Raw genomic sequence first — 23,413 nt, 5'->3', positions numbered from 1 at the left:
CCAATTAGAATTCTATTTTACATAATAAAATATACTTACAAATTACAATCATCATTAATTGTCAACTAATTTGATAATTAATAATAATAAATATTGTAAAATTAATTCCAAAAGATTTAATTCATAACTCCAAGGCCCTGACACCCCGACTCGACATAACATGTGAGAGGATGTAAATCACAATAACTCAGTAGCTTAGCAGATAGGGTCAAATCTCAATACGCACACGGGATTTGCCATTTCAAACATTTGTTTCTTCTCCTATATATTGCATATTAAACTAGTGAACTAAACACGAACAAGTTTTATTCTTGTTAGACCACTATGTGTTATGAGTAGAACCTAACTATATGAGGCACATTTAAACTCTTATCACATTCAAACTAATCGATGCTTGTATTGGAACGACCCAATTAAGGAGTAAAATGCATGTCATATTGATTCTTTCATACGAGATGAGATTTTAAATTCTTAACCTTTCTTAAGAGATGAGAGTGCACAGTCACTCTCACACAACCCAAGCTGGTTAATGTTCAAATTATTCTTTTATTTATAAAAAAGTCAACAATCTTTATTTGAAAGTATGTTACGAGTGCAACATGCTTTGTGATCCTAATCAAAAAATAATCACAATGAGATTCTGATTGGAGTATATTAGAGTAAATAAGAATATCCATAATCATCTAGTAGTCTAGTGGCATTCGGGTGCACTCTCACATGAGAGGAGGACGTGGGTTTGTGGGTTTGAGTCTTAGTGGAGGCGATATTAGCTCTTTAGCTTCTATATCTCATATCGCTCTTTTTCCCTTCTTCTCCTTTAGAACATCCACATATGTGGATTTTACTAGAGTTTTTTTTTCATAAGTTTTTCACTCTTGCAATTTAATGTATTTTTGTGGGTCACTTTTGAGCCTAGAACACATAAATTTGCAAATGAACTTCGCAGGCAGGTGCACGCACGCACACACCGCTAGGCGCGTCACTAGCTATTCAGCAGAAACTTTTTTATTTTTTATTTTTTTTTCTTTGCTTCCTCTCTCCTCTCCACTCTCTTTCCTATATGGACGGATAAAACCACCAAAACACCAATATTATTAAGGATGCCCTTATATTCTTTATCAAGAAAAATCTACATTAATAATAACTACGTGTGCTTAACCCAATACATCTGTTATTCTAATAAAATAGTGATGAAACCCTCTAATTAGTTTGGTTGGAACAAAAAAATGTGATTTTTTCATTTTAGATTTTCACATAAAATGTCATCACGCATCCACTATTTGAAAGTGCGTTTTGAATATTTTTTTTATTATTTTATTTAACAATGAGTGCTTCATCTTAATTCACGTTGTTGCCATTGTTGCCATTCTTAGAGAATGAATGTCATAATCTCAACGGATAATAACAGTAAATTTTCTTAGTAACTAACAAAAAAATTGGTAAATTTAATTAGTGAAACAAATAATTCCTTGCGTTCAAGACATTCTTTCTGTCAAGAATGATGAAGATGCATTGCAGGGTCTTTTTGTTTCTAGCAAGTCATTGATTATGTGGGGTACATCATAAACTTTTGTTGAATAAAATAATTATTTAAAAAAAAAAAAAGAAAGATGAAGAATGAGAAGAAGAAGCATTTTATCATCATTTACTAATAATTGTGATTAAGACTCTATTTGGCATAACTTATTTAGAAGCTTATGGTTCTGTTTGGTAAATGGCTGTTGGTTGATTAGGTTGGCTGTTTGGGTTAGAAGGTATGATTTGTTAATAACATTAGTTGATTGGGTTGGCTGTTTGCTGATAGCTGTTTGGTATAATTTTTTTTTCAAAAAGCTAATTGAAAATGCTACTTTGAGTAGCCTTTTGAATTTTAGCATTTTAGAGTTACAAAAAACTTATTAACCAAACAATTAATAGTAATCAAATAAGCCAAAATTGGCTGATAGGCTAATTATTTACCAAACAGGGGCATAGTTATTAAGTTCTTATTTTAAATTATTAATAAGCTATAAACTCTGCTTAGTAATGTTCTCAAAATAAGCTAGTAACTTAAAATAAGAGCTTATTTTGAACATGCTATGTTTGACAAACGTAACTGAAAAGGTAGCCAAAAGCTGAAAACTTAAAAGCTATAAACTCGAAACTGAAATTTGAATAGTTATTAAGCTAGCTGTTATGCTTAAAAATGTTTGGTAAAATTAACTTTTTGATAAGCTTATAAATTTAAAAAGAATAAAAAGAACATCTTTATACAATTTAAATAATTTTAAATTTAAATAGGTTTGTTTATATATTAAAATATAAAGTAATGAAATTAATATATTTTAATAAAATATAAAGTAAGAATGTATATTTGAAAATATATAAAGTAAAATAAAATGTTTATAATTCATAAAATTAGTTCATACAAAAATTTAATGTTCAAACACAAATGTCAAATTGAAATTACAACCAAACATATTGAAGATAAAAAGCCAAAAGGGTTTTAATTGGGAGGGTAAAGAATGCAATTTATTTAAAATAATAAGGATAAAGATAGACCAAAAGTCGTTGTGTACCACCATGTTCTGCCTCACTTATGGCTTCCTGCCAATCATTCACCAACCTTGATATCTCAAACTGGATTCTCGGGAGGTGCCATGGTTTATTATTCCACACAACATCGTTTTGACCACGCCAAACACACCAACAAATAGCCACACAACGAAGCTTAAACGTTGCATCACCTTGTGCTAATTTGGCCGCTAACCATAAACTCTTCATCAATGATAGGGATAAAATTACTTAATAAAGCATTCTAAAGTGGAGAAACCTGCATACAATCATACGTTAGTGCATACAATCATACATTAGATGCTTCGTAGTTTCTTCATGTTGACGGCAAAGAGGACAATAACCATCCACCTCTACTCTCTGAGATGATAACATTGCCATAGTAGGTACAACACCATGAAAACAATGCCATGGAGATTTTTGAATGTTTGGGGGAATCTTGAGAAGTCATATTTCTTTTCAAACACCAGACATATTCCCATGTTGTTCATGCAGCCCAAAAAGCATATGGTACCCATATTTAACAGAATAGCAACCCTTAAGGGCACCCCGCCAACACCACTGATCATCAAATTAGCTAGACACAAATAGATCTTTCAATATATCCACATCCCAGTCGTTAGTCACAGTGTCAACTAAAGCATTGACCGTGAGGTTTCCATAATTGCTAGGCTCAGGAGTGTGTACGTGGTCATTTGCATCCGGGAGCCACGGGTGCATCCAAACATTGGTGGTACGACCATTACCAATTATTCTAAAACACTCTTGCCACAGAATATTTTGCCCAACCAATATAGACCGCCATATAAAACTTAGATTAACACCAATTTTAGCATCCAAAAAATAATCACGAAAATAGTATCTTGCTTGATAGAATCTAACCGCCAAAGGCGAGAGTTTCTGTCATCAAATGCCAACCTTGTTTGGCAAGCAAAGCTATATTAAAATTATACAAGTCTAATCTAGTTAATTGAATCAAATTCATAAAATCCATCGACAATAAATTATTTGGTTTTCACTTTTCAGGCACCAAAACGAACCGGTCCGGTTCTAGAATAATGTTTATATATAGAACTTTTTATACGTATTAATTTGTAGCATCTAGGGTTATTTCTTCAATTTTTCGTCAGAACATCCATCTCCAACGTCCACAGTTGGACACCTCAAAACAATATTTCTGAAGGTATGCATTCTTTCATCTTCTTCTTTTGATATATATATACGTGTTCTTGTTGCTTTCTTTCGATTTTCTTGGGTTTTCTTACTTTCATTAAGTGCCGGATTGCTGTTGCTGAAATGCTTATGTATTCGATAGAGATTTGATTGTTTGTTTGATTGATTGATTGGGAGCTTACAAGAATGTTGGTTTACAATCCGGAAAGTGTGTATTCGGCGAAGTGAATTTGCATTTCATTTTCGTCTTCCTTTCTGCTACAGAATTTTGGTTGAAAGTGGAAAGCTTGAAGGGGATAGGATTATGCGTGCCACATTCATCCGTGGACTTCAATGGCCAGCAGAAAATTAGTTCGAGATTTTTTGCTTTCCAAAAGACAACCCGTTTTCCATCAGCTATTAGTACCTCAGCAGGTTTCTTTTCCTTTGTGTGGGTGTGTGTGTGTTTGTCTGTTTTGTTTTGATTTTTTATTCAAATATTTTTTAAAAAATTGATGTTTTTACATTGTATAGGTGGCTTCAAGCAGAGGTGCAACAAGTTTGAGATTGGGTCAGGCATATGGCTATGTTTGTAATCGTCAATTCAGTGTATTCAATGAATTCTCTCAGAAACTTAAAGGTGAAGTTAACAGGTAAAAGTGTTTGGAAAGTGATGATTATTGGTTTCATATGTTAAGGTTTGTATTTTACATTGTTTTAGTTGTGCTAATTATTTATTTATGGGAAATGCATGCTGAGAGCCTGTGCTAACAAGATCAACTATTGCTTGTTCAAGTTGTTGGGGCTTCCTGTTGCTTTTGTCATAAATAGAGAGAATGAAGTGAAAAAGAGGAAGTTTCATTTTAATTGCTTTGCTTTAGAATGCCTAGTTCTCTGGTAAAATTAAAATAGGAAGGTTTCTGAATTCTGGTTCATACTTAGGTGGAGTAAATTTTAGGAGCCTTTTTTCTTAGTTGTGTGGACGAGTGAATACCTCTACTTGGAACAGATATGCAGATAGATTCCCCTTGCATGAACTCTTTTTTTTTTTTTTTTTTTTTGAAGTGCATGAACTCTTCTAGACTGTGCTTGGATATTCTTATCCTTATTTATATCTAATAACTTCAAGGATTTGGCTTGGCATATTTTTATAGGATTGTGTAGATGTCCTATTTCAGAGCTTTCATATTTGCCATCATGTTTTAACTTATCAACTCTTTCTGAATTTTCTGGGTTGCAGAAACAAGGAATTTCAGCAGTCAGTCAAAGAACTGAAAGATAAAGCAGAAGAGCTTCAAGGAGTCAAAGAAGATCTAAAAGCAAGGTAGGTTATGAATTAAAATGTAATTATGCATTGTAAAACGCTCTGGCCTTCATTAGGGACATGCTGTTGTATGTCAAGGCTGGTGGAAACTTCCTGTTGCCTGTTGGGACCCTGAAATGGTGAATTGGAAAATGCAGAACAAAGCAGACTACTGAGCAGCTTTACAAGCATGTGGATGGTGTCTGGACAGAGGCTGAATCTACAGCAAAGAAGGTAGAGATGGACTGATGGAAACTCCCTATTTTTGTTTTGATGACTTTTTATACTTCACTAACGAAGTAAATCAACTTTTGCTTAGATTGCAAGCGAAATTTGAGTGGAAGTTGTTGCCAATGTAATGAATCTTCTAAAACTATTAAATCAGTTCAAGATGTCTATTTTGAGTGTGTTTCGGTATCAAAGGGTGAAAGGGATTCTAATGTTAATTGTGAGCAACCAATGTCAATATGGTCTGCTAGTTGTTGCATTTGATTTTCTTACATGTTCTACTGTAGGTTTATGCTAATGTCGGGGAAAAGGTTTCTGCTGCTAAGGAAGAGGTTTGTAGATTTCAAGTTTGCCTTGCTCCTGTGTAGAGTGTTGTTTACTGAGTAGTGAATAATTTAGTACTCTCTATTATTTGTAGGTCAAAGAAACTTTTGGATATGGGAAGCAAGACTCTGAAGGATCAAATGTAAACTCCGACAGTTGCAGCTCAAATACCAAAGATACAAACCATTCTACAAGTGGAGAAAAGCAGCAACAGCATCAGAAACCTGATTTCCATGGTACTGCAGAAACAGTTTTTGGCAAGGTTAAGTGTGCTGCTTCCTCCATTTCTTCAAAAGTCTTGCCATCCATCCAGAAACTCAAGGAAGCAAAGCCAATTGACTTAGCAAAAAAGGGGTACACTATTGTAGTGGATGAGTTAAAAGGTACTGCAAGTAAGAGGAAGCACCTTGAAGCTCCCTTAGAATCCCCAAAGGCAAACATTGAGCGGAGCACAAGGACTGATATTGTTGTTTTACCCTCAAAAGAATCCAGATGGAGTAAGAAGTGGGAGGCTTTCAAGGAAAAAGTAATTACTCATGCACTCATACTTTTGGATGTGGATGTGTCAGACTGTCAGTATAGTCTTATTATCCTTTCTAAGATTCAAGATTAATGTCAGCTATTCTTCTCAGATGCAAGGCAACCCCCTTTTTAAGCGTGTCAGGGGAGCAAGTGAACCTGTGGTCACAAAGAGTCAAGAGGTTTGTTGAAACACTGAATCGTAGTATAATGTTTGTTCTTAAGGTTTTATATATGGCTGAACCTGAATATAGTTTTTATATTACAGCAGTACTAGCACACACATAATACAATAGACAACTCAGTAGATAAGTGGTGACTGATATCTGACTGTTCTAAGTTGTCCTTTGGCTGTAAGAAGTACATTTTCAAAAAGGTTTGATTATGACAGCTGGAAAACTTTAGGGCTTGCTTGGTATTGGGATTTTTTGGAATAACAGATTTCTGTGTTCAAATGGAACGGCTTTTAAATTGGAAAATAAATCTCCAAACTTTTATACGTTAATCGACTAATCTGAGCTTCAGATGTCTTTCTCAATTATCAAGTCTAAAATTCTATTTCAGGCTGGTTTATTATTCTATGCAGTGCCTAAGCTTTTCTTGGCTAAATCATGCTAGAGATTTAGGTTTGGGTTTTACTATAATCCAGGATAAACTTTTTTCTTTAAATTAGAATAATAGTTGAGTGCTATTTATGACTAAAATTTAATAATGTCACAGTATCTAGGTCTCTAGACAATAGACATAGCTTGTTCTGCAGGCTGGAGCTTTCTTTGTGAACAGCTTGGATATTATTTTTTAAATCCAATATGAATTCAGTATTCCATGCACACATTATTCTCTTCCCTTGGTGACTATGTGTGCTACTTTCTTATTTTATCAAGATTAATGGGACATTATATTATCTTTGTCACCTTTGTGATAATTTCTAGATTTTACATATTTTTTACTTTCCCTTGCAATCTGTGTATTAATTGATTCATGGGCTGAGATGGCAGATTGCAGAAGATATTCGGGAAAGATGGGAGACTAGTGATCATCCTGTGGTTCACAAAATCCAAGAGTGTGTTCTAACTATCCTATTTTTAGGCTTGTTTAAATGGTTAGTGTTTTATAAGACAGATTAATAATTACCCATTTTGATTTGATTTGACAGTATAAATGAAACTGTGTTTGGGGAATCAAGTGCTGCATTGTCATTTAAGGAAATACGTCGCAGAGACCCGTATGATCTTGTCCCTTGTTTTTCTTCTTATTACTGCTGGTTTCTCAGTGTTATGCTGTGTTAATCTGAAGTGGATTTCTTCTAGGACATTCTCTTTACCAGATTTTGTTTCTGAGGTTCAAGAAGTAATCAGACCTGTCCTTGAGGCTTTCTATAAAGTGAGTTAACACAATCTCACAAAAGCTTACGATTCATTCCACCCTTATTTTCTCATTTACATTGATGATTGCTTTTGTCTCCTTTTTTTTCTTCCTCCAATTTTCTTTTCTTTTAATTTGAACTGTTTTTAGGGAGATATTGAAGTACTTAAAAAGTATTGTGCCTCCACGATGGTTGAGCGGTGTAAAGCAGAGCATGCGGCTTTCAACAGTCAGGGTTATGTTTTTGATAATAAAGTAAGAACACTAATTATTATATGATGTAGATTTAATTTATCTCTACACTGCCTGAATGAACATGAAGAAATTTACTCCGTACTTTGCTGCTTTTATAGTTAATACCTTTTTATTTTGGGTGTAGGTTCTTCATATTTCTGAAGTCGAAGTTCGAGAGACAAAATTGATGGGAGAAACTCCCATAATCATTTTAGCAGTAAGCATGTTTTAGCATTCTATTTCTAACAAAAACAAGTGAAAAGGTGATCTCTACTGCCCAGAGAATAGAAAGCCTTCGTTCATCAAATATGTAGATCTATGATGACGACTGAAATCCTGATGGACTCTTTTTTGTTTTGTGCGGTTGCCACAGTTCCAAACGCAGCAGGTATATTGTCTACGTGATAAATTGGGCTCCATAACAGAAGGGGGAAAGGTAAGTTGTGAAGTATCATTATTTATTTAACTTTTTTTAATGGCAATTTCAAGTTTTCTGCATCAAGATTCATGCAAACAAACATAAATTTTTTGACACTAACTCTGATCCAACGATACTGCATTCTGAATTTCTGATCTGTGCTTGTATTTATCTATCCGTGGGAGATCAGGACTCAATTCACACGGTATATTATGCTTGGGCGATGGAACTAGTGGATGCAGATGAAGCTGGAGAGGGCGCAGTTTGTCCCCTATGGCGGCTTAGGGAGATGCAACAATTTGGCGTCGCGGCCCTTATATAACAACATTTTTTGCCCAATTATGAGTGGAGTTAGCTGTTGTATCAGTTCTTTCTTGCCTGGAGTTAAGAAAATTTTTATTATTACAAATCTGAACTCCATACTACAGAGAGAATTCATGTTCTAGACTAGTGGACAATAATATTTTTTCTGGGATTCAATGATTTTCTCAGCTGCAAAATGTATGATTTTGCATGGAAACAAATGAGTATTGTGCACCCAACATACATAAAGTTCACATTTAGCAAATTTATATTCAAAATGGTTAATTTTTGCTCCTGTAACACTGATGATCTTTAGTAATAATGGTTTGTAACGCCCAAAATGATTGTTGAAAATTTTTGATGATTCTATTGACCAAGGTGATTGGAATTTCTAATCACATCTTAACCTCTACCAATATAATAGTGGTAAGAAAAGTTAATTTTTTTTTTTTCACAGTTCCTTTGATTTATGGGAAAATCTAAAGTCATTATCTAAATGTGTATTTTGGGTGAAGCTTGCCTTGCAATTTTAGCTGATAAAAAAAATCAGTCTCGAATTAAGGTCATTAGACCTCCTTGTTAGTTGATTAACTTAAACTAAGAAAGTTATTAAATTTTCTTGGCTCAAACAAGAAGACCATTTGATAGGTCTCACAAAGAATTGAACATGAAATCGTGGTTGAATCATGTGATTATTGATATGTCATTAAATGGCCTCGTATTTGTGCTTGTTTATGCTTATTTTTCATTTAAAAGTTATGCAAATGAATGTACAATAATTCTTAATTTTGTGTATTTTGTTTGAAGGAAGGAAATATCAAGTAATGAGAAAACAAGCATGAAAAGATGCAAATCTTGAGAGAAAGCGGGACTTTAAAGCACAAGGAAGACACCCGAGGGCATGCCGGGGTACGAAGGAGCAAAACGATAGCGTGAAGGTCAATTAGAAGAACTCACGCTGACACTCACACTGTGAGTTTCAGCGTGAGTCCTCAGCGTGGTTTCTGATCAGGGACTCACGCTGACACTCACACCGTGAGTGTCAGCGTGAGTCTCAATGATCAGTTTCTGATCATAGAGACTCACGGTGGGACTCACACCGTGAGTCCCACCGTGACTTCCCATCCCGGAGGCTATGAAATGGCGCAAAAATTACACTATAAATACCATTGGTTGGTTATTTTATAATCACTTTTGAATTTCTAAACACCCATTATAGTTTTTCTCTCTAGGAAATTTTAAGAACACTTCCCACACTTGCAATCTATTGTATTTACACAATCTACATCAATTTCCAGATTATTTCTTTCAATCAAATCATCAAGTTAAGTTCTCTATTTCCTATTTTTGCATTTATATTTCTTAAAGTTTCTTTTGAATTCCATGTTTATTATTTCAATTGCTTATTACTTTACATTCCAAATATGAATAGTTAAACATATTTAGGATTTGAATTGAACTTCCTTGATGTATGAATCCCAATATGAATTAAATTGCATAAATTAGATTTTGTATTGTCTTAATGTTGAACTTGGCTATGAATTGTGTAGAATTGATTTGACTCTTCATAGTTATGGCCAAACTATGCCAGAGATATTTGGAATTGGTGTTCCACCTATGAGAATAGGGCTACACCATAGTCATACCTCTCATATTTCTTACTCACCTTTGAGAAAAGGGAGTTTGAAGGAAATAGGCACACAAAGTGTTTGTTAAATTGCCTCTTCTAACCAAGTTGCCATGAGAATGAGACTTAGGATTAGTTGATAGTCCAATTGATCACGAGAGTGACATTGGCACTTAAACCATTTCCCCAAGTTCATCATTTAGACTTACATAACTTAATCTTTAGACACAAGGAATTTTATGCAAGGAAGTTTGGTTCAAATTTCTATTTCATTTATTGTCTTTTAATTCCCTTATTTTCTCTCGTTATTGATTTCTTTATCATGCAACACTCAAATCTCTTTAGATTAGCTTTCAAACACTATATGAACCTATGCTTAACCCCTCATTACTTAAACTCCCATTAAGCCATTCCTTGAAAACGATACTCTTAATTTCCATCACCACTAAAATACAACTTTCAATTATCAAGCCAACATGCAGATAAACTCTGCTGGGTTGCCCCCGCCTTCCATAGTTCCATAATTACATAATCCTGATTATATACACACATGTTTAGGCACTGCAATTTCAAAAGGGATAATTATAGTTGTTTAAACACTACAATCAATAGAGATACATGCATTATATTATATCATCATGTCTAGTTTTGTAGAAGATCAGATGAAGATCCACTCTTCCCTTTCATTAACATATATAGCCAAAAGCTTAGAACTATACACAGTCAACACAAGTACAAGAAAGGAGAGGCAGGCCAGGGGTAATCCTAATCCCCATACTATTCAAAGATACACACTGCACACTATAGTATAATATGTTAAGATCAAACGCTTACCACTACACTAAAAGTTATAGCTAGTAGCAAAGACACAACTTTATTTTCTTATATTGTCACACATTTTTGAGAGGCAGCTAAGGTACTGAATTTGACTTTTCAAGTCTCTACCCAACACAGCAAACCAGGCCATAGATGCAATAATATAATTAATCTTAATTAGGGGCAATGGTGCATGGTTCCTTTGGGCAAAGGGCAGTTCCATTGTGATTATAGAGTATGCAGCCATCGTTGTTTGCTACGCAACAATTTGTGCAGTTAACCTCTGATATCACAGAAGTTGCAGGGCAGATCATATACTTTGCTTGAACATCACAGTCCTTAAGGCAACGTTCTTTTTCTTGGGCATTTGCATGCTTCATCTGGCTTCCAACCACGACAATAATGCCTGCGCTCATGCATAATCATGAGATTCGAGTTCGAGATCTTTTGAATCTTAATTTAACTATGAATGTAACTAGAAATAACAACTATGGTTTAAGGAAATTTTGGAAGAAGACATACCGCAGAGGAGGAGGGTGACAAGGCCAAGTTTGCTAGTAGTAGCCATGGATGCAAGCTAAGGGTACCTTAAATCTTCCCTTGTTGAAAGGAATTTGCTTTGTATATATGTTGCTTAGCTTGATGAATGGATAGTGTTGTTCTAGTATCCCATATTTATAGCAATTAGCCAACAAACAATCATAGATGAGCACAAAGTTAATTAGGCATGGTATGTTATTTAATTTATTATACAGCCTATATATTATTTTCATCTTTGATTTACGAAAAAATCATCAGCCACCCGTTACCCCGAATGTGCACTCTAGGTGAAACTAATAGGTTGCTCATAGCTGACCGACTCAAAACAATAAAGCTTTCACGAGGAGTTGAACTTAATTAGAACCTTGTGAACTGTCTGACCAACTTAGTTGGGGTTGCCTCCAAGGCCGATTTTTGAATTTTTGTGGTCTTGTTCTTGCAAAATAAATGAGGCCCTACCAAAAGTATACGAACAATATTTAAAACCAATATCGTAAAATATATGATTTTTATTTATATATTATTTTTCAATATAAAGAAGAAACTTGATGTCTTTATTGTCTTCTCGGAGCCATAATATGCAAATATGCAATTGAAACCAAACAACAATCAAACACAAGTAAAATTAAAGTGAAAAAGGATTTTTTTTTTTTTTTTGGTTTGCCCAAAGGTATCCCTCCAGCCAAAAGACTAATCATCGTCCCAACTGTCAGCACACTAAGTAGTAGGGGACATGACAAATGGTTAGCTCCATTCACATGGGTGGGGATTGAACCCAACCTCATGCTTGAGGGACAAGGTGCTGAATCACCACGCCAACCATGTTGGTTAAGTGAAAAAGGATTGAAACAACATGATGTCTTCATTGTCTTGGCAAATATATTGGCACTTCATAGTAACAACACCACTAAAAAAACAAACCATAAGGTCAAATTGGAAGTACCTGGCTAGTGGCTACATGTTGGGCTACCGCTATCGTTTGGAACACAAGTAGAACAATCTGTTAGGGGGAAGAATCAATTTCTCAGGCGGTATTATCGTATTAGTGGTGAATGGTACATGTTTCAAGTTATCTCTGTAGATTCAGGGCTTGATACATCATCTGATACATGTTTCAAGTTATCTTTGTAGATTCAAGGCTTGATACATCATCCGTGCCGCTGGAAAACGTAACGATTTTAATTATAATATATATTATGTGTTGCAATACATATTAAATTCCATAATTTCATTAATTACATGCTTAGACGTAGCCACAATGTGGATAGTGGGGCAGCTGCTCCCTGCCCCTACTCCACCCCCGATATAGTAGGGTTTGAATCCACCTTAGTTAAGTTAGTTTGTTGTTATTACATTTATTCACAGTACATTATATATACTGTTTTTTGATGTATATTTTTGTCCATATCCACTAATTATCATTTTTTTATACATTAATAATGAGATGTGTGGCTTATAATGTATTTTTTATTTGAATCATTTTATCAAAATAATTATGTTTCATATTTTGTTATAGATATTTTTATAAAGTTTTGATGTAATTTATTTTTCATCTATATCCAACAATATTTATGGCTATACTTTGTAAGTGTTTATATTTTTGTTCAAACTATCTCTTTTGTTTTAATTTTTGTCTCCATTCAAAATTTTTTTTGAGTCCACCCCGGATTACATGTAATATCATGTACTCGATCTATCTATGTCATTTTATTTAATTTTTCTTTTTTATTATTCATTTATCAGTTCGATTCTTTTAAAAAAAATATTTAGTAATTTTAAAATATGAAAATTTATTAATTAATATTAAATTAAATATATGAAGACTATGGATTTTCGAATCGTGTTATGTACTAATCTACCAATTGTAGAAACCAAAAGTGCTACGTGGCAAAAGTTAGGCAGGGTCATTGATTATATACGGTAAAAGTTAGGTATAATTATTTATTATTCATTTAATACTAAGAAGAAAATTGAAAAGAAAAAGAAAAAATTGTAATTTATGCCCTCCATAATATATTAATATTTCGACCAATAATCCTCGTTTTTCGTCTAATTTTCGTTGGACGGAAATTTAGAGTTTTTCAGCAGTGGCTTTTTAATTTTTAAAACGATACATATATTGCCCTTCTTAGTGTAAATGTTGCCCTCAATTTTCAAAACGGCACATATATTGCCCATCCCATACGGTACGAGAGGAGCAATATATGTATCATTTTGAAAATTAAGAGGCAACATTTACACTACTATTAATTTAAGGGTGACATTGATAATTGACATATTGAAAAAATTACTTTGAGTAGTCTTTTGAATTTTAGTATTTTGGAGTTACAAAAAGCTTATTAACCAAACACTTCTATGCTAGGGAAGTTGTTTTTATGTATGACTGTAAGGAATGTTTGACCATTCCATAGATCTTTATTGTAAACATTTCAGCCTATAATTAATGAATTAGCTTCTTTAATTATTTAAAAAAAAGCACTTATATATTGATTTTTTAGTCAAGTCAAATAAATAATAGTGGTCAAATAAATCAAAATTCGATGATAGGCTAATTATTTACCAAATAGGGCTCTAATCATTTGCAGAAGAGAAAAAAAAAAAGATGAATTTCCCGTCGGAGAAAGAGGCCGGAGAAATGAAGAAGAAAGATGAGAGGGAAGAAAATGAGTAAATTGTCCTCATTATTTCTCCCATTAAATTTTTCTTATAATTTTTCATTGGTAATTTGACCGAAGTGACCAAAATTGATAAAAATCGAATAATTAAAATACTAAATCGATAGTTTTAAAAGTCGTGGATTGAAATTAATAAGACCGTAATAGTTATAAGACCAAAAGTGAAATTAAGTGACTAAATTATATATAACTCATAGTATATGTCTACTCTTGTACTGTACTCTTGTAGATCTATTTTTGACTTCATAATTTCATTAAAACATGCACATAGGTAAAGGCTCGGATGAGAACAATACAAGAAAGGAGATGTCGTAGTGCGAAGCCAAGGCCTAATAATCTCCTCATTATTCAAGGATAGTTGCACGCAGTACAGCAAACTTGAAGTTTGCATTTTATTGGAGCCGCCGGCAGCTACTGCCGGCCGGCAGACCGCCGGATGTTTCTAAACCACAGTTACGATCTTAGGGAAGGACGATGGTTCCTGTTTGCAATAGGGGGTTCCTTTATGGTCGAAGAGCATGCAGCCCGTGCTTTCTGCTACGCAACAGTTTGTGCAAAGTTGCCCAACTTCCTTCACCTCCGACTCCTGAGGGCAAAACATAATAACTGCTCGGCCGTCGCAGTACTGAGGGCAAGCCCCGGATTGCCCATTTGCATGCTTCACCTCCACAACAATGCCTGCATAGACTCAAACCCCAACTCACCGTGTGTTTAGTTCGCATATGAGAATTAGAATCATAATATATAGGATTGGGAATCAAATTACATTAATGTTAATGACTTTTGTAAAAGTATTTTGCATATTTGGTAGTAGGGTAGGATTGAAATGATTACCAATATTAATGTTTGGTTATGTATAACCTTATATAATAATAGAAATAAATGTTTTAAAAATATAAAAAATAAAAAATCAACTCAATTTATCCTAATATAATGACATCCAAAACACTAATTGAACAAAAAAAAATCGAAACAAAAATCTAAAATCACTAATCCAAACTTAAAAATAAGATTACTAATAAGATGGAATGATGCCATTTTTAATTAGATATTGAGATTTTTAATTGAGAGGGTAATCAAATCACATAGTTGTGTTTAAAAAGGTTGTTAACTAAACACTAACTATGATTATGAATTGATTTTCATTCCTGATGTGTAAACCTATGAACCAAACACACTCTTAGATAAAACTCTTACAGGTCGGTTGGTTGCACTAATGAGAGAATCAGAGGTTAGGTTACACTTTTTAAAATTAATTGAGAAAATAATTTTTTTTTTTGAATATTACTGACTCCATTATAGTGCAGTATCTGATCTATTCATAACTACTTTCAATTGAAAAAAGAATTAAATTCCTCTGTACTAGAGTACTAACATTGCCATTATTCTCTATTAAAAGGAACAAGCTAGAGTGCTGGACGACGTCGTATATACCACAGAGGAGGAGGATGACGAGAGTGACGGAGCCAAGTTTGCTACCGCTTGCCGCCATGGATGCTACCTTAATTAGCTTCAATTCTCACTTCTTGAAAGGTGGTGTATGTTTGGTTGATGAGTTGAACGTGTTGTACTACTATCCCATTTATAACCTACACTCATCAATGCCACATGACAACATTTATGATTTTATCAAACACTATTCAATATTTAATTAAACAGATCAGAGTAATCAATATGTTCGATCTCCAACGTTTAAAACTGAATTTTTTTTATCTATGGTTTAGATGAGATTAGAGCTAGGTGTAGTGTCCTCTAGCAGATCAGATGTATATATTTACGAGGATAGTTGGATGTAGCCCATCTGTCATATCTGTTTTTCTTCGTCTTTGCATGCAGAGTTCTTTGTTGACTCCTTGCTTTCATGTTTGGTTCCTGTGATTTTTGTATTCTTTTACTGCATTGATATGATAAACCACCATCTATCTAACACGTACTCTACTACTCTAATGTAAGTTGATGAATTTAATTAACGGGAGTATGAATTTATAAACCTGATAATTAAAAGAAAATGATAAGTACTGAATAACAAAAATGGATAATGTAATTGGAGAACAAGTAATATGGGGTCCCGAATCCAAATGTTATATATATTGATTCGTTGTGTAAATGCTATTACAATAGTGTGTAATGCTATTACGTACAATAAGAACTAGTGTTTTGACTAAGTGTAAGATGAAGATGTAGATATTCCAATTAAGACAATTACAAGGAGTTTTATACTAGCCAACTCTCTTAACCACCCCCTAAAAAGGAGGGAGGGGTTATAACAACTCTTGACCGCGTTCGGTCCCGCGATGGGCCCTCGGGCTGGCCAGCCGAGCTCCGCCTAGGGCTCGACTGAGTCCCAGGTTGGGACCCCCAATAGGGCTCGATCGAGGCTTGGGCCGAGGCCTAGGGGCTTGGCTAGCGACTCGTGTCAAGCATGGGGCTTGGCCCCAGGTTCCCTGGTCTACCGAGTCCTTCTTGCTCTACTTCTTCGGGTTGATTTGCTCCACTTCCAATATATATCCATCATAAGTAATGGTGAGCTAATAGCACATGGGCTGGTTTCTTGATAGTAGATTGCAAGTAATTAAGGACGCAGAATCAAGTCCTGACAGTCATAACTTGAGGATTTCACTTAATGTTACGTAGTGGGCTATTGTTGGCACTCAACACTAGTCCTCCCACTTAATGGACTGTTAAGTCACCAAGATTTACCTCTTTCAGTAATTTAACTTGTCAGACTCAGATAGAGTGAGGTGGGAGGAAAAGAGGGCGAATTTCACCTTTAATTTTGTGGACAAGTAATGGTACTTAAAAAAGAGTGATGCTTCGTTATTTAGAAGTGAAGGTTAAAGTTTTAGAAATTTTACCATTTGGAAACGTAAGAATGTGATTATTATAAAATGCTTCATTCATTATTTATACAAATATTAGGATATATGTAGTGTATTTTTCTAGTTTTTTTTTTCATTTTTCTTTTTCCATTAAAAAATATTTAAAAAGGGGAAAACGTGTTTATATTAGCAAATATTTTAATTTTTATATTATTTTTAAATGAGGAATTATTTAAAATTTGATGATTTGTTTTTATTTTAATCTACAAATAATGTTAGTGATAGGTGATAACATACAGTAGAGTGGTGCTCTATGTATGTGTTGGATTGAGGTTGGTTATATCTAAATTTTATTTTGAATATTCAAAATTTTGAGTGTTACTTTTTAGTTTTATTTCCTCTTGTAGATCAGATCTATTTCCTTCATAATTTCATTAACACATGCACATAGGTAAAAGCTGAGATGAGTAGAATAGAAGAAAGGAGATGGCTTAGCTTAGTGCGCAGGCCTAATAATCTACTCATTATTCAAGGATAGATGCATTACATACAGCGAGCAAACTTGAAGTTTGCATTTTATTGGCATCGCCGGCCCGGCCGGATCTTTCTAAACCACAGTTACAATCTTACGGAAGGACGATGATGATTCCTCTTGGCAATAGGGAGTTCCATTCTGGTCGTAGAGTATGCAGCCCATGCTTTCTGCTACGCAACAGTTTGTGCAAAGTTGCCCAACTTTCTTCACCTTCGAGTCATGACTTGCAGGGCACAGCATAATATCTGCTCGCCCGTCGCAGTTCCGAGGGCAAGGCTTCGATGATTGCGCATTTGCATGCTTCACCTCCGCAACAATGCCTGCATACACTCAAACCCTTTAGCCGCCCAACACAACTTAGGGTGTGCATATATACAGTGGCGGAGCCAGAAATTTACTCCAGTGGAGGCGGCAAAAGATTAAAATTAACGAGATATTTTGAAAAAAAAAAATAAAAAATTTAGATACCGAGTCATAAATATTGTTGAGTAGTGATGAAAAATCAAAATACATCAAGATAAAAAATATTTAAAACAAAATATAAATAGTTTGAATGAAAAACACATTATAAATCATTAACCTCACTATTAATATTAAAAAAGAAAAAATAAAATAAAAAAGAGAAAAAGTCACAATGTGACAAATAAAAAATCCAATTAGAATTCACACTATTAATATTAAAAAATGTCAAAAATAAAATTTCACTCATATCACTATGTATATATATTTTAAAAGCCACAATGTTACAAATAAAAAATTTGAAAACCTTAACGAGATATTTTGAAAAAATAAATAAAAAATTTAGATACCGAGTCATAAATATTGTTGAGTAGTGATGAAAAATCAAAATACATCAAGATAAAAAATATTTAAAACAAAATATAAATAAAATACATCAAGATAAAAAATATTTAAAACAAAATATAAATAGTTTGAATGAAAAACACATTATAAATCATTAACCTCACTATTAATATTAAAAAAGAAAAAATAAAATAAAAAAGAGAAAAAGTCACAATGTGACAAATAAAAAATTTGAAAACCTAAACTAAGTATTGCTATAGGGCTCGAACTGTTACCCATTTCATTTAATATTAAGGTTTTAGGGTATAATTAAATTTGAAAACCTTGCCTTCCTTTAAATGTTGGTATAATTAATATATATACATTATATGTGGTGGGGGACTTAGGGCAACTGCCCCCACTGTCCCCNAAATAAAAAAGAGAAAAAGTCACAATGTGACAAATAAAAAATTTGAAAACCTAAACTAAGTATTGCTATAGGGCTCGAACTGTTACCCATTTCATTTAATATTAAGGTTTTAGGGTATAATTAAATTTGAAAACCTTGCCTTCCTTTAAATGTTGGTATAATTAATATATATACATTATATGTGGTGGGGGACTTAGGGCAACTGCCCCCACTGTCCCCATTGTTGCTCCGCCACTGCATATATATAGGAATCAGAATAGGAATGAGAATTAAATATTTGTAATATTAATAGCTTTTGATAAAAGTATTTTGCATGTCTGATAGTATAATGAAATTGAGATGATTATCAATATTAATGTTTCGGTAGGTATAGCATTATAATGGGAATAAAGGTTTTAAAAATACAAAACAAAAAATCAAGGCAATTGATGATAATATATAGTGTTTAGGTTAAAAAATCAGATTACTAATAAAATGGAACATACTTGTTTAGGTTTTTAATTGAATGGGTAATCATATTGTATTTTAAAAAGTTGTTAACCAGACAAGTACTAACTATGATTTTGATTCTAATTCATCCTTAAAGATCAAATTACTAATAAGATGGAATGACACACATAAACCTATGATTTAGAGTGGTAGACGACGTCGTATATACCGCAGAGGAGAAGGAGGAGGAGAGTGACAGAGCCAAGTTTGCTGCCGCTTGCCGCCATGGATGCTATCTTAGCTTCAATTCTCAGTTCTTGAAAGGTGTGGTGTATGTTTGGTTGATGAGATGAAAGTGTTGTACGTACTAGTATCCCATTTATAACATACACTCATCAATGCCACACAGAGTAATCAATATATTCGATCTCCAGCTGTAGTGTTTGCCTTTCTTAAAAATGAGCTAGGTGTCTTCTATTCAAAATGCATGCATGCATGCAGATCAGATGTATATATTAACGAGCTGAGGATAGCGTGGATGTAGTCCATCTGTCATATATCTTTTCTTCGTCTTTGCATGCAGAGTTCTTTAATTTGTTGACACCTTAGCTTGCTTTCATGGCATAGCTTGTTTCATGGCTTTTGCTTGTCTTCTCTGTTTGCATGTTTGATTCCTGTGATTCAGTGATATATATGATAAACCACCATCTATCTAACACTCTGATGTAAGTAATGGTAAGCTAATAGCACATGGGCAACTCAGTTGATTTTTTGATAATAAATTGCAAGTAAGGGCACATACAAACCCCAACAATTACAACTTAAAGATTTCATTTAATATAATGGGTTCTTGTGGGCACCTCAATACTGGTCCTTGATCCTACTTAATGGGCTGCTAAATCACTAAAATTTAGTTATTCAGTATTTTGTCAAACTACGATGGAGTGGAGGTGGGGTTGGGTGGGAGGGAAAATGTGATTGTTAGCAATTATTTTAATTTCTATATTATTTTTAAATGAGGAATTATTTAAAATTCGATGGTTTGTTTTCATTTTAATCTACAAATAATGTTAGTGATATGTGACAACAACATCTAGTGGTGCTCATGTGTATGGGTTGGATTGAGTTAGTTATATCCAAATTTTATTTTGAATATTCAAAATTTTGAATTTTATTTTTTTAATTTTAATGAGAATATAGGAATAATATCTATAAACGACAACGCGTAAAATAATATTGAGTGTACTTACCCTCTGACCTGACCCTAATATGACATGTTCATATAGTTGATAGTCGAGTTTGAAACGTGTTTGAGTAGTATTGATATCCCATACTCGGTTGTGAGTATATTTTCAGGATCAAGCCTTACCATTACCCAAAAAATTATAGCTAGCAACACAACTTTATTTCATTATTCTTGACACACAAAAAACTCACCGTGTCATTATTTAGGCGCTTATTTATTTAACCAATTTACAGACTTTCTTCTCTTGGGCCGGACCACAAAACTCTCAAGTTGTTCTATATAAATTTCTTCATCTATCTACCTCGCAATTCAAGTAAGCTCCATTTTGTGAACTTCCAAATTCCGCAGTGTAGCTATGACAAGTATCATCCTTATTGAATTTATTCTTGTCATGGGATAATACATGTCGAAGTAATCAAAGTCATCGTGTTGTCTCTAACCTTTAATTAAAAGCTTAGCCTTAATACTTCTGGATGTAACTATCATGTTTCATCTTCCGTCTAAAGACCATTTAGATCTCAAGGGCTTACTACCCCAAGAAAATCAACCAATTTCAAGTGTGGTTTTATAACCTTTTTAATTTTCACATTGGTCTTTCCGTAAACAAAATAGAGGTGCTACCATCGTAGCCAGCTATACCAGGTACTCTTTGTTAGGGGGAAAAACCAAAAAGGAAAGGTCTTTGGCCGGATCATCTTCTAGTAATACATCGAGACAGAAATATAGTAGGAGAATATTGTACAATAAACATGTACATCAATAATAATAACAGAACATAAATTGGCAAGAAATAATTCGAAAATAACAATATATTCCGAATATAAATAAGAAATCTGAAATTAACAGTACGTAAATGGAAATGGAAACAGTAATGGAAAAATCCAAGTCGTGTATAACACACTTTCCTTAAAACCGATTCGCTACCTCCCATGGTGCTAGGAGCGTTGTAGTGTCGGTCTCTCAGGATAAAATGGATCACAATAATATAGTTGAGCACTCAACCTATATTATTTTCGGCGAATTAGAACAAAGATTGAACACATAGGATAATCTCAAGAAGAAGTAGAATGGCTACTCTTTTATATATTTTCCTTTCGCACACGGCCTATTTCAAGAAGAAAGAAATCAGATGAACACTCTGATAATAGCCAAGAGAGAGAAAGGAAAAGTGTACCGTGTTGCTTGCCTCTCTCCGGATGGCCAACTAGAGGCATTTTAAATACTTCACAAGTTAAGAGTATTTTGCTAATCCATAACAAGTCAAAAAGCAATAGACAAAAGTCCTAAGCTTTTTATCCTTCCTAGGAGTAAATAAAGGAAGAAATTCCTTTATGTACTATGCAAAGCAACATCTAGAAGTGGGAGTACAAGTGGTTTTATTTTTACAATAAAACAACAAAAGAGAGTGGCTTTGGAGTGGGTGAACGGCGTGGGAGACAAAGGCATTTCTTCCAACATCACAACTCCCAAAATCCACAAAAAAAAAATAATAATATAATAATAATAATAAAATATTATTATAATAAAGCATTATTAAAGTGATCTAATAGGTATATTTTGAGAATCAATTTCTCATTCACCTATTTTCTACTTTATGTGTACAAAATATTAATTTCTTCTACTAAATAGAAGAAATCGAATTCACATTTACCCGATTAAATCGGAAGTGAAGTTCTCATATTTTATACCACAAAATAGTCACTTAAAATGCAATATTATTATCAAATTTTCCAACATTTTTTCATATCAAAATCATCAAATTAAGTGTCATTCGTTAATCAACCTACATTGCCCTTGATAGGTTGGCAAATTGCCCTGCTCTTTTAATCAACTTACATTGCCCTTGATAGGTTGGCAAATTGCCCTGCTCTACAAAAGACGAAGAATTTATAGGTTTCTCATGCACAGTTCATCAATGGATGGAGTGCTTAAAAAAATCAATTCTAACTACTAGACATATTACTTAATGACTTAGAGATCACATATAAAAATTTGTAGGGTAAAAACAATTATTTCTGATTAAGACTTGGATCATTGCTTCCAATATTTTGATGCAGTTCCACTTTATAAAGTAGTCTATGTAACCTTCTAAGAATTTTAAGATCTTAATTATTTATTATTATTGATATCCTTATATTAAAACATTTAAATTTAAAAAGTAACATATCTATTTATTTATATAAATGTTTTAAAATATAAATCTATAGATTGAAGGCACTTGATAAAATTGAACAAAAACGATGAATTTATCAAAATATTTGTAATTGTCATATTATTAAAAATATTTTATAATAATCTAAAAATTTAAATTTCAAAATATTTCATAATAATATAAAGACTTAAATACTAATTTTTTGGATAACATTTATTTTGATGCTTGATCTAGGTGATTTTCCTTTATCAAGATTACTAGTATTTTATATGTGCGATCACAAAAATATATATACCCAATATTAATACTAAATGTTAAAATTTTAATTATATTAATTTTTAAAATAATATTATAGATTTTATTTTTTAATTCATAGTTGTAGAATTCATATTATATTAAAAGTATAGGTGATAATCTATATCTATACTATATATAAAAGTAAAAATCCTCCTATTTCATATTCATTTTTTCAAAAAAAAAAAAAAAATTTACTGCCCAAACTTTTGTAATCAATTAATTAAATATTTTATTGGTCAAATAATTAATAAAGCTTATTTGGTAAGAAAATGTAAAATGAAAATTAACTAATATCTATTAATTGGTATACTGAAAATTAACTAATCTATACTATAATATAAAAGTAAAATCCTCATATTTCATTTTCCTACCCAAACTTTTGTAGTCAATTAATTAAATAATTTATCGGTCAAATAATTAATAAAGCTTATTTGGTAAGAAAATGTAAAATGAAAATTAACTAATATCTATTAATTGGTAATATCATTTCTATATTCACGTATCAATACTATTAATAAAAGTAAAATCCACTCCTTCAACTTTCCCGCACAAACTAATATTATTCATTAATTGGTAAAATAATTAATAACGTTTAATTGGTAACAAAATTTTATGTACCAAATTCTAAGAATAATTAAACCATTATAATTGTAAGAATAATGGAA

At 33.0% G+C, this 23,413-nt stretch overlaps 2 protein-coding genes across 3 annotated transcripts; one reads left to right on the top strand and one right to left on the bottom strand.

Annotated features, from left to right (window-relative positions):
• The first annotated feature begins 3,648 nt into the window (after window positions 1–3,648).
• LOC116019408 (mitochondrial import inner membrane translocase subunit TIM44-2-like) lies at window positions 3,649–8,664 on the top strand. Of its 2 annotated transcripts, none has more exons than XR_004098710.1 (15): window positions 3,649–3,736; window positions 3,991–4,140; window positions 4,240–4,358; window positions 4,946–5,029; window positions 5,167–5,242; window positions 5,524–5,568; window positions 5,655–6,086; window positions 6,193–6,261; window positions 7,078–7,142; window positions 7,236–7,304; window positions 7,390–7,462; window positions 7,595–7,699; window positions 7,824–7,941; window positions 8,052–8,114; window positions 8,287–8,356. XR_004098710.1 is itself a non-coding variant. In XM_031259591.1 (15 exons), the coding sequence occupies exons 2-15, from the start codon at window positions 4,060–4,062 to the stop codon at window positions 8,416–8,418; spliced, it is 1,485 nt and encodes a 494-aa protein (XP_031115451.1). In that variant the 5' UTR covers window positions 3,649–3,736; window positions 3,991–4,059; the 3' UTR covers window positions 8,419–8,664. The 2 variants fall into 2 exon arrangements, 1 of the variants encoding a protein (XP_031115451.1); XM_031259591.1 differs by having other exon boundaries at window positions 7,824–7,895; window positions 8,287–8,664.
• A 2,008-nt stretch (window positions 8,665–10,672) lies between these two features.
• Window positions 10,673–11,486, bottom strand: LOC116021105 (proteinase inhibitor type-2 CEVI57-like). The gene is made up of 2 exons (XM_031261715.1): window positions 11,365–11,486; window positions 10,673–11,248 (listed from the first exon to the last, which is right to left on the bottom strand). The coding sequence occupies exons 1-2, from the start codon at window positions 11,408–11,410 to the stop codon at window positions 11,016–11,018; spliced, it is 279 nt and encodes a 92-aa protein (XP_031117575.1). The 5' UTR covers window positions 11,411–11,486; the 3' UTR covers window positions 10,673–11,015.
• Between the last annotated feature and the right edge of the window lie 11,927 nt (window positions 11,487–23,413).

The sequence above is a fragment of the Ipomoea triloba genome, chromosome 5 (genome assembly GCF_003576645.1).
Source record: "Ipomoea triloba cultivar NCNSP0323 chromosome 5, ASM357664v1".
NCBI lineage: Eukaryota > Viridiplantae > Streptophyta > Magnoliopsida > Solanales > Convolvulaceae > Ipomoea > Ipomoea triloba.
Note: the sequence above shows the minus strand (reverse complement) of the source record. Positions and strands in the feature narration are given on the sequence as shown.

What these genes read in the sequence shown, in the direction of transcription:
- LOC116019408 (XM_031259591.1), top strand. Translation starts at nt 4,060, where the DNA reads ATGGCCAGCAGAAAATTAGTTCGAGATTTTTTGCTTTCCAAAAGACAA. An exon ending in GTGGTTCACAAAATCCAAGA is followed by an intron (nt 7,143 to 7,235) that starts GTGTGTTCTAAC and finishes TTGATTTGACAG; the next exon opens with TATAAATGAAACTGTGTTTG. An exon ending in GTTATGTTTTTGATAATAAA is followed by an intron (nt 7,700 to 7,823) that starts GTAAGAACACTA and finishes TTTTGGGTGTAG; the next exon opens with GTTCTTCATATTTCTGAAGT.
- LOC116021105 (XM_031261715.1), bottom strand. Translation starts at nt 11,410, where the DNA reads ATGGCTACTACTAGCAAACTTGGCCTTGTCACCCTCCTCCTCTGCG. An exon ending in TGTCACCCTCCTCCTCTGCG is followed by an intron (nt 11,249 to 11,364) that starts GTATGTCTTCTT and finishes GCATGAGCGCAG; the next exon opens with GCATTATTGTCGTGGTTGGA.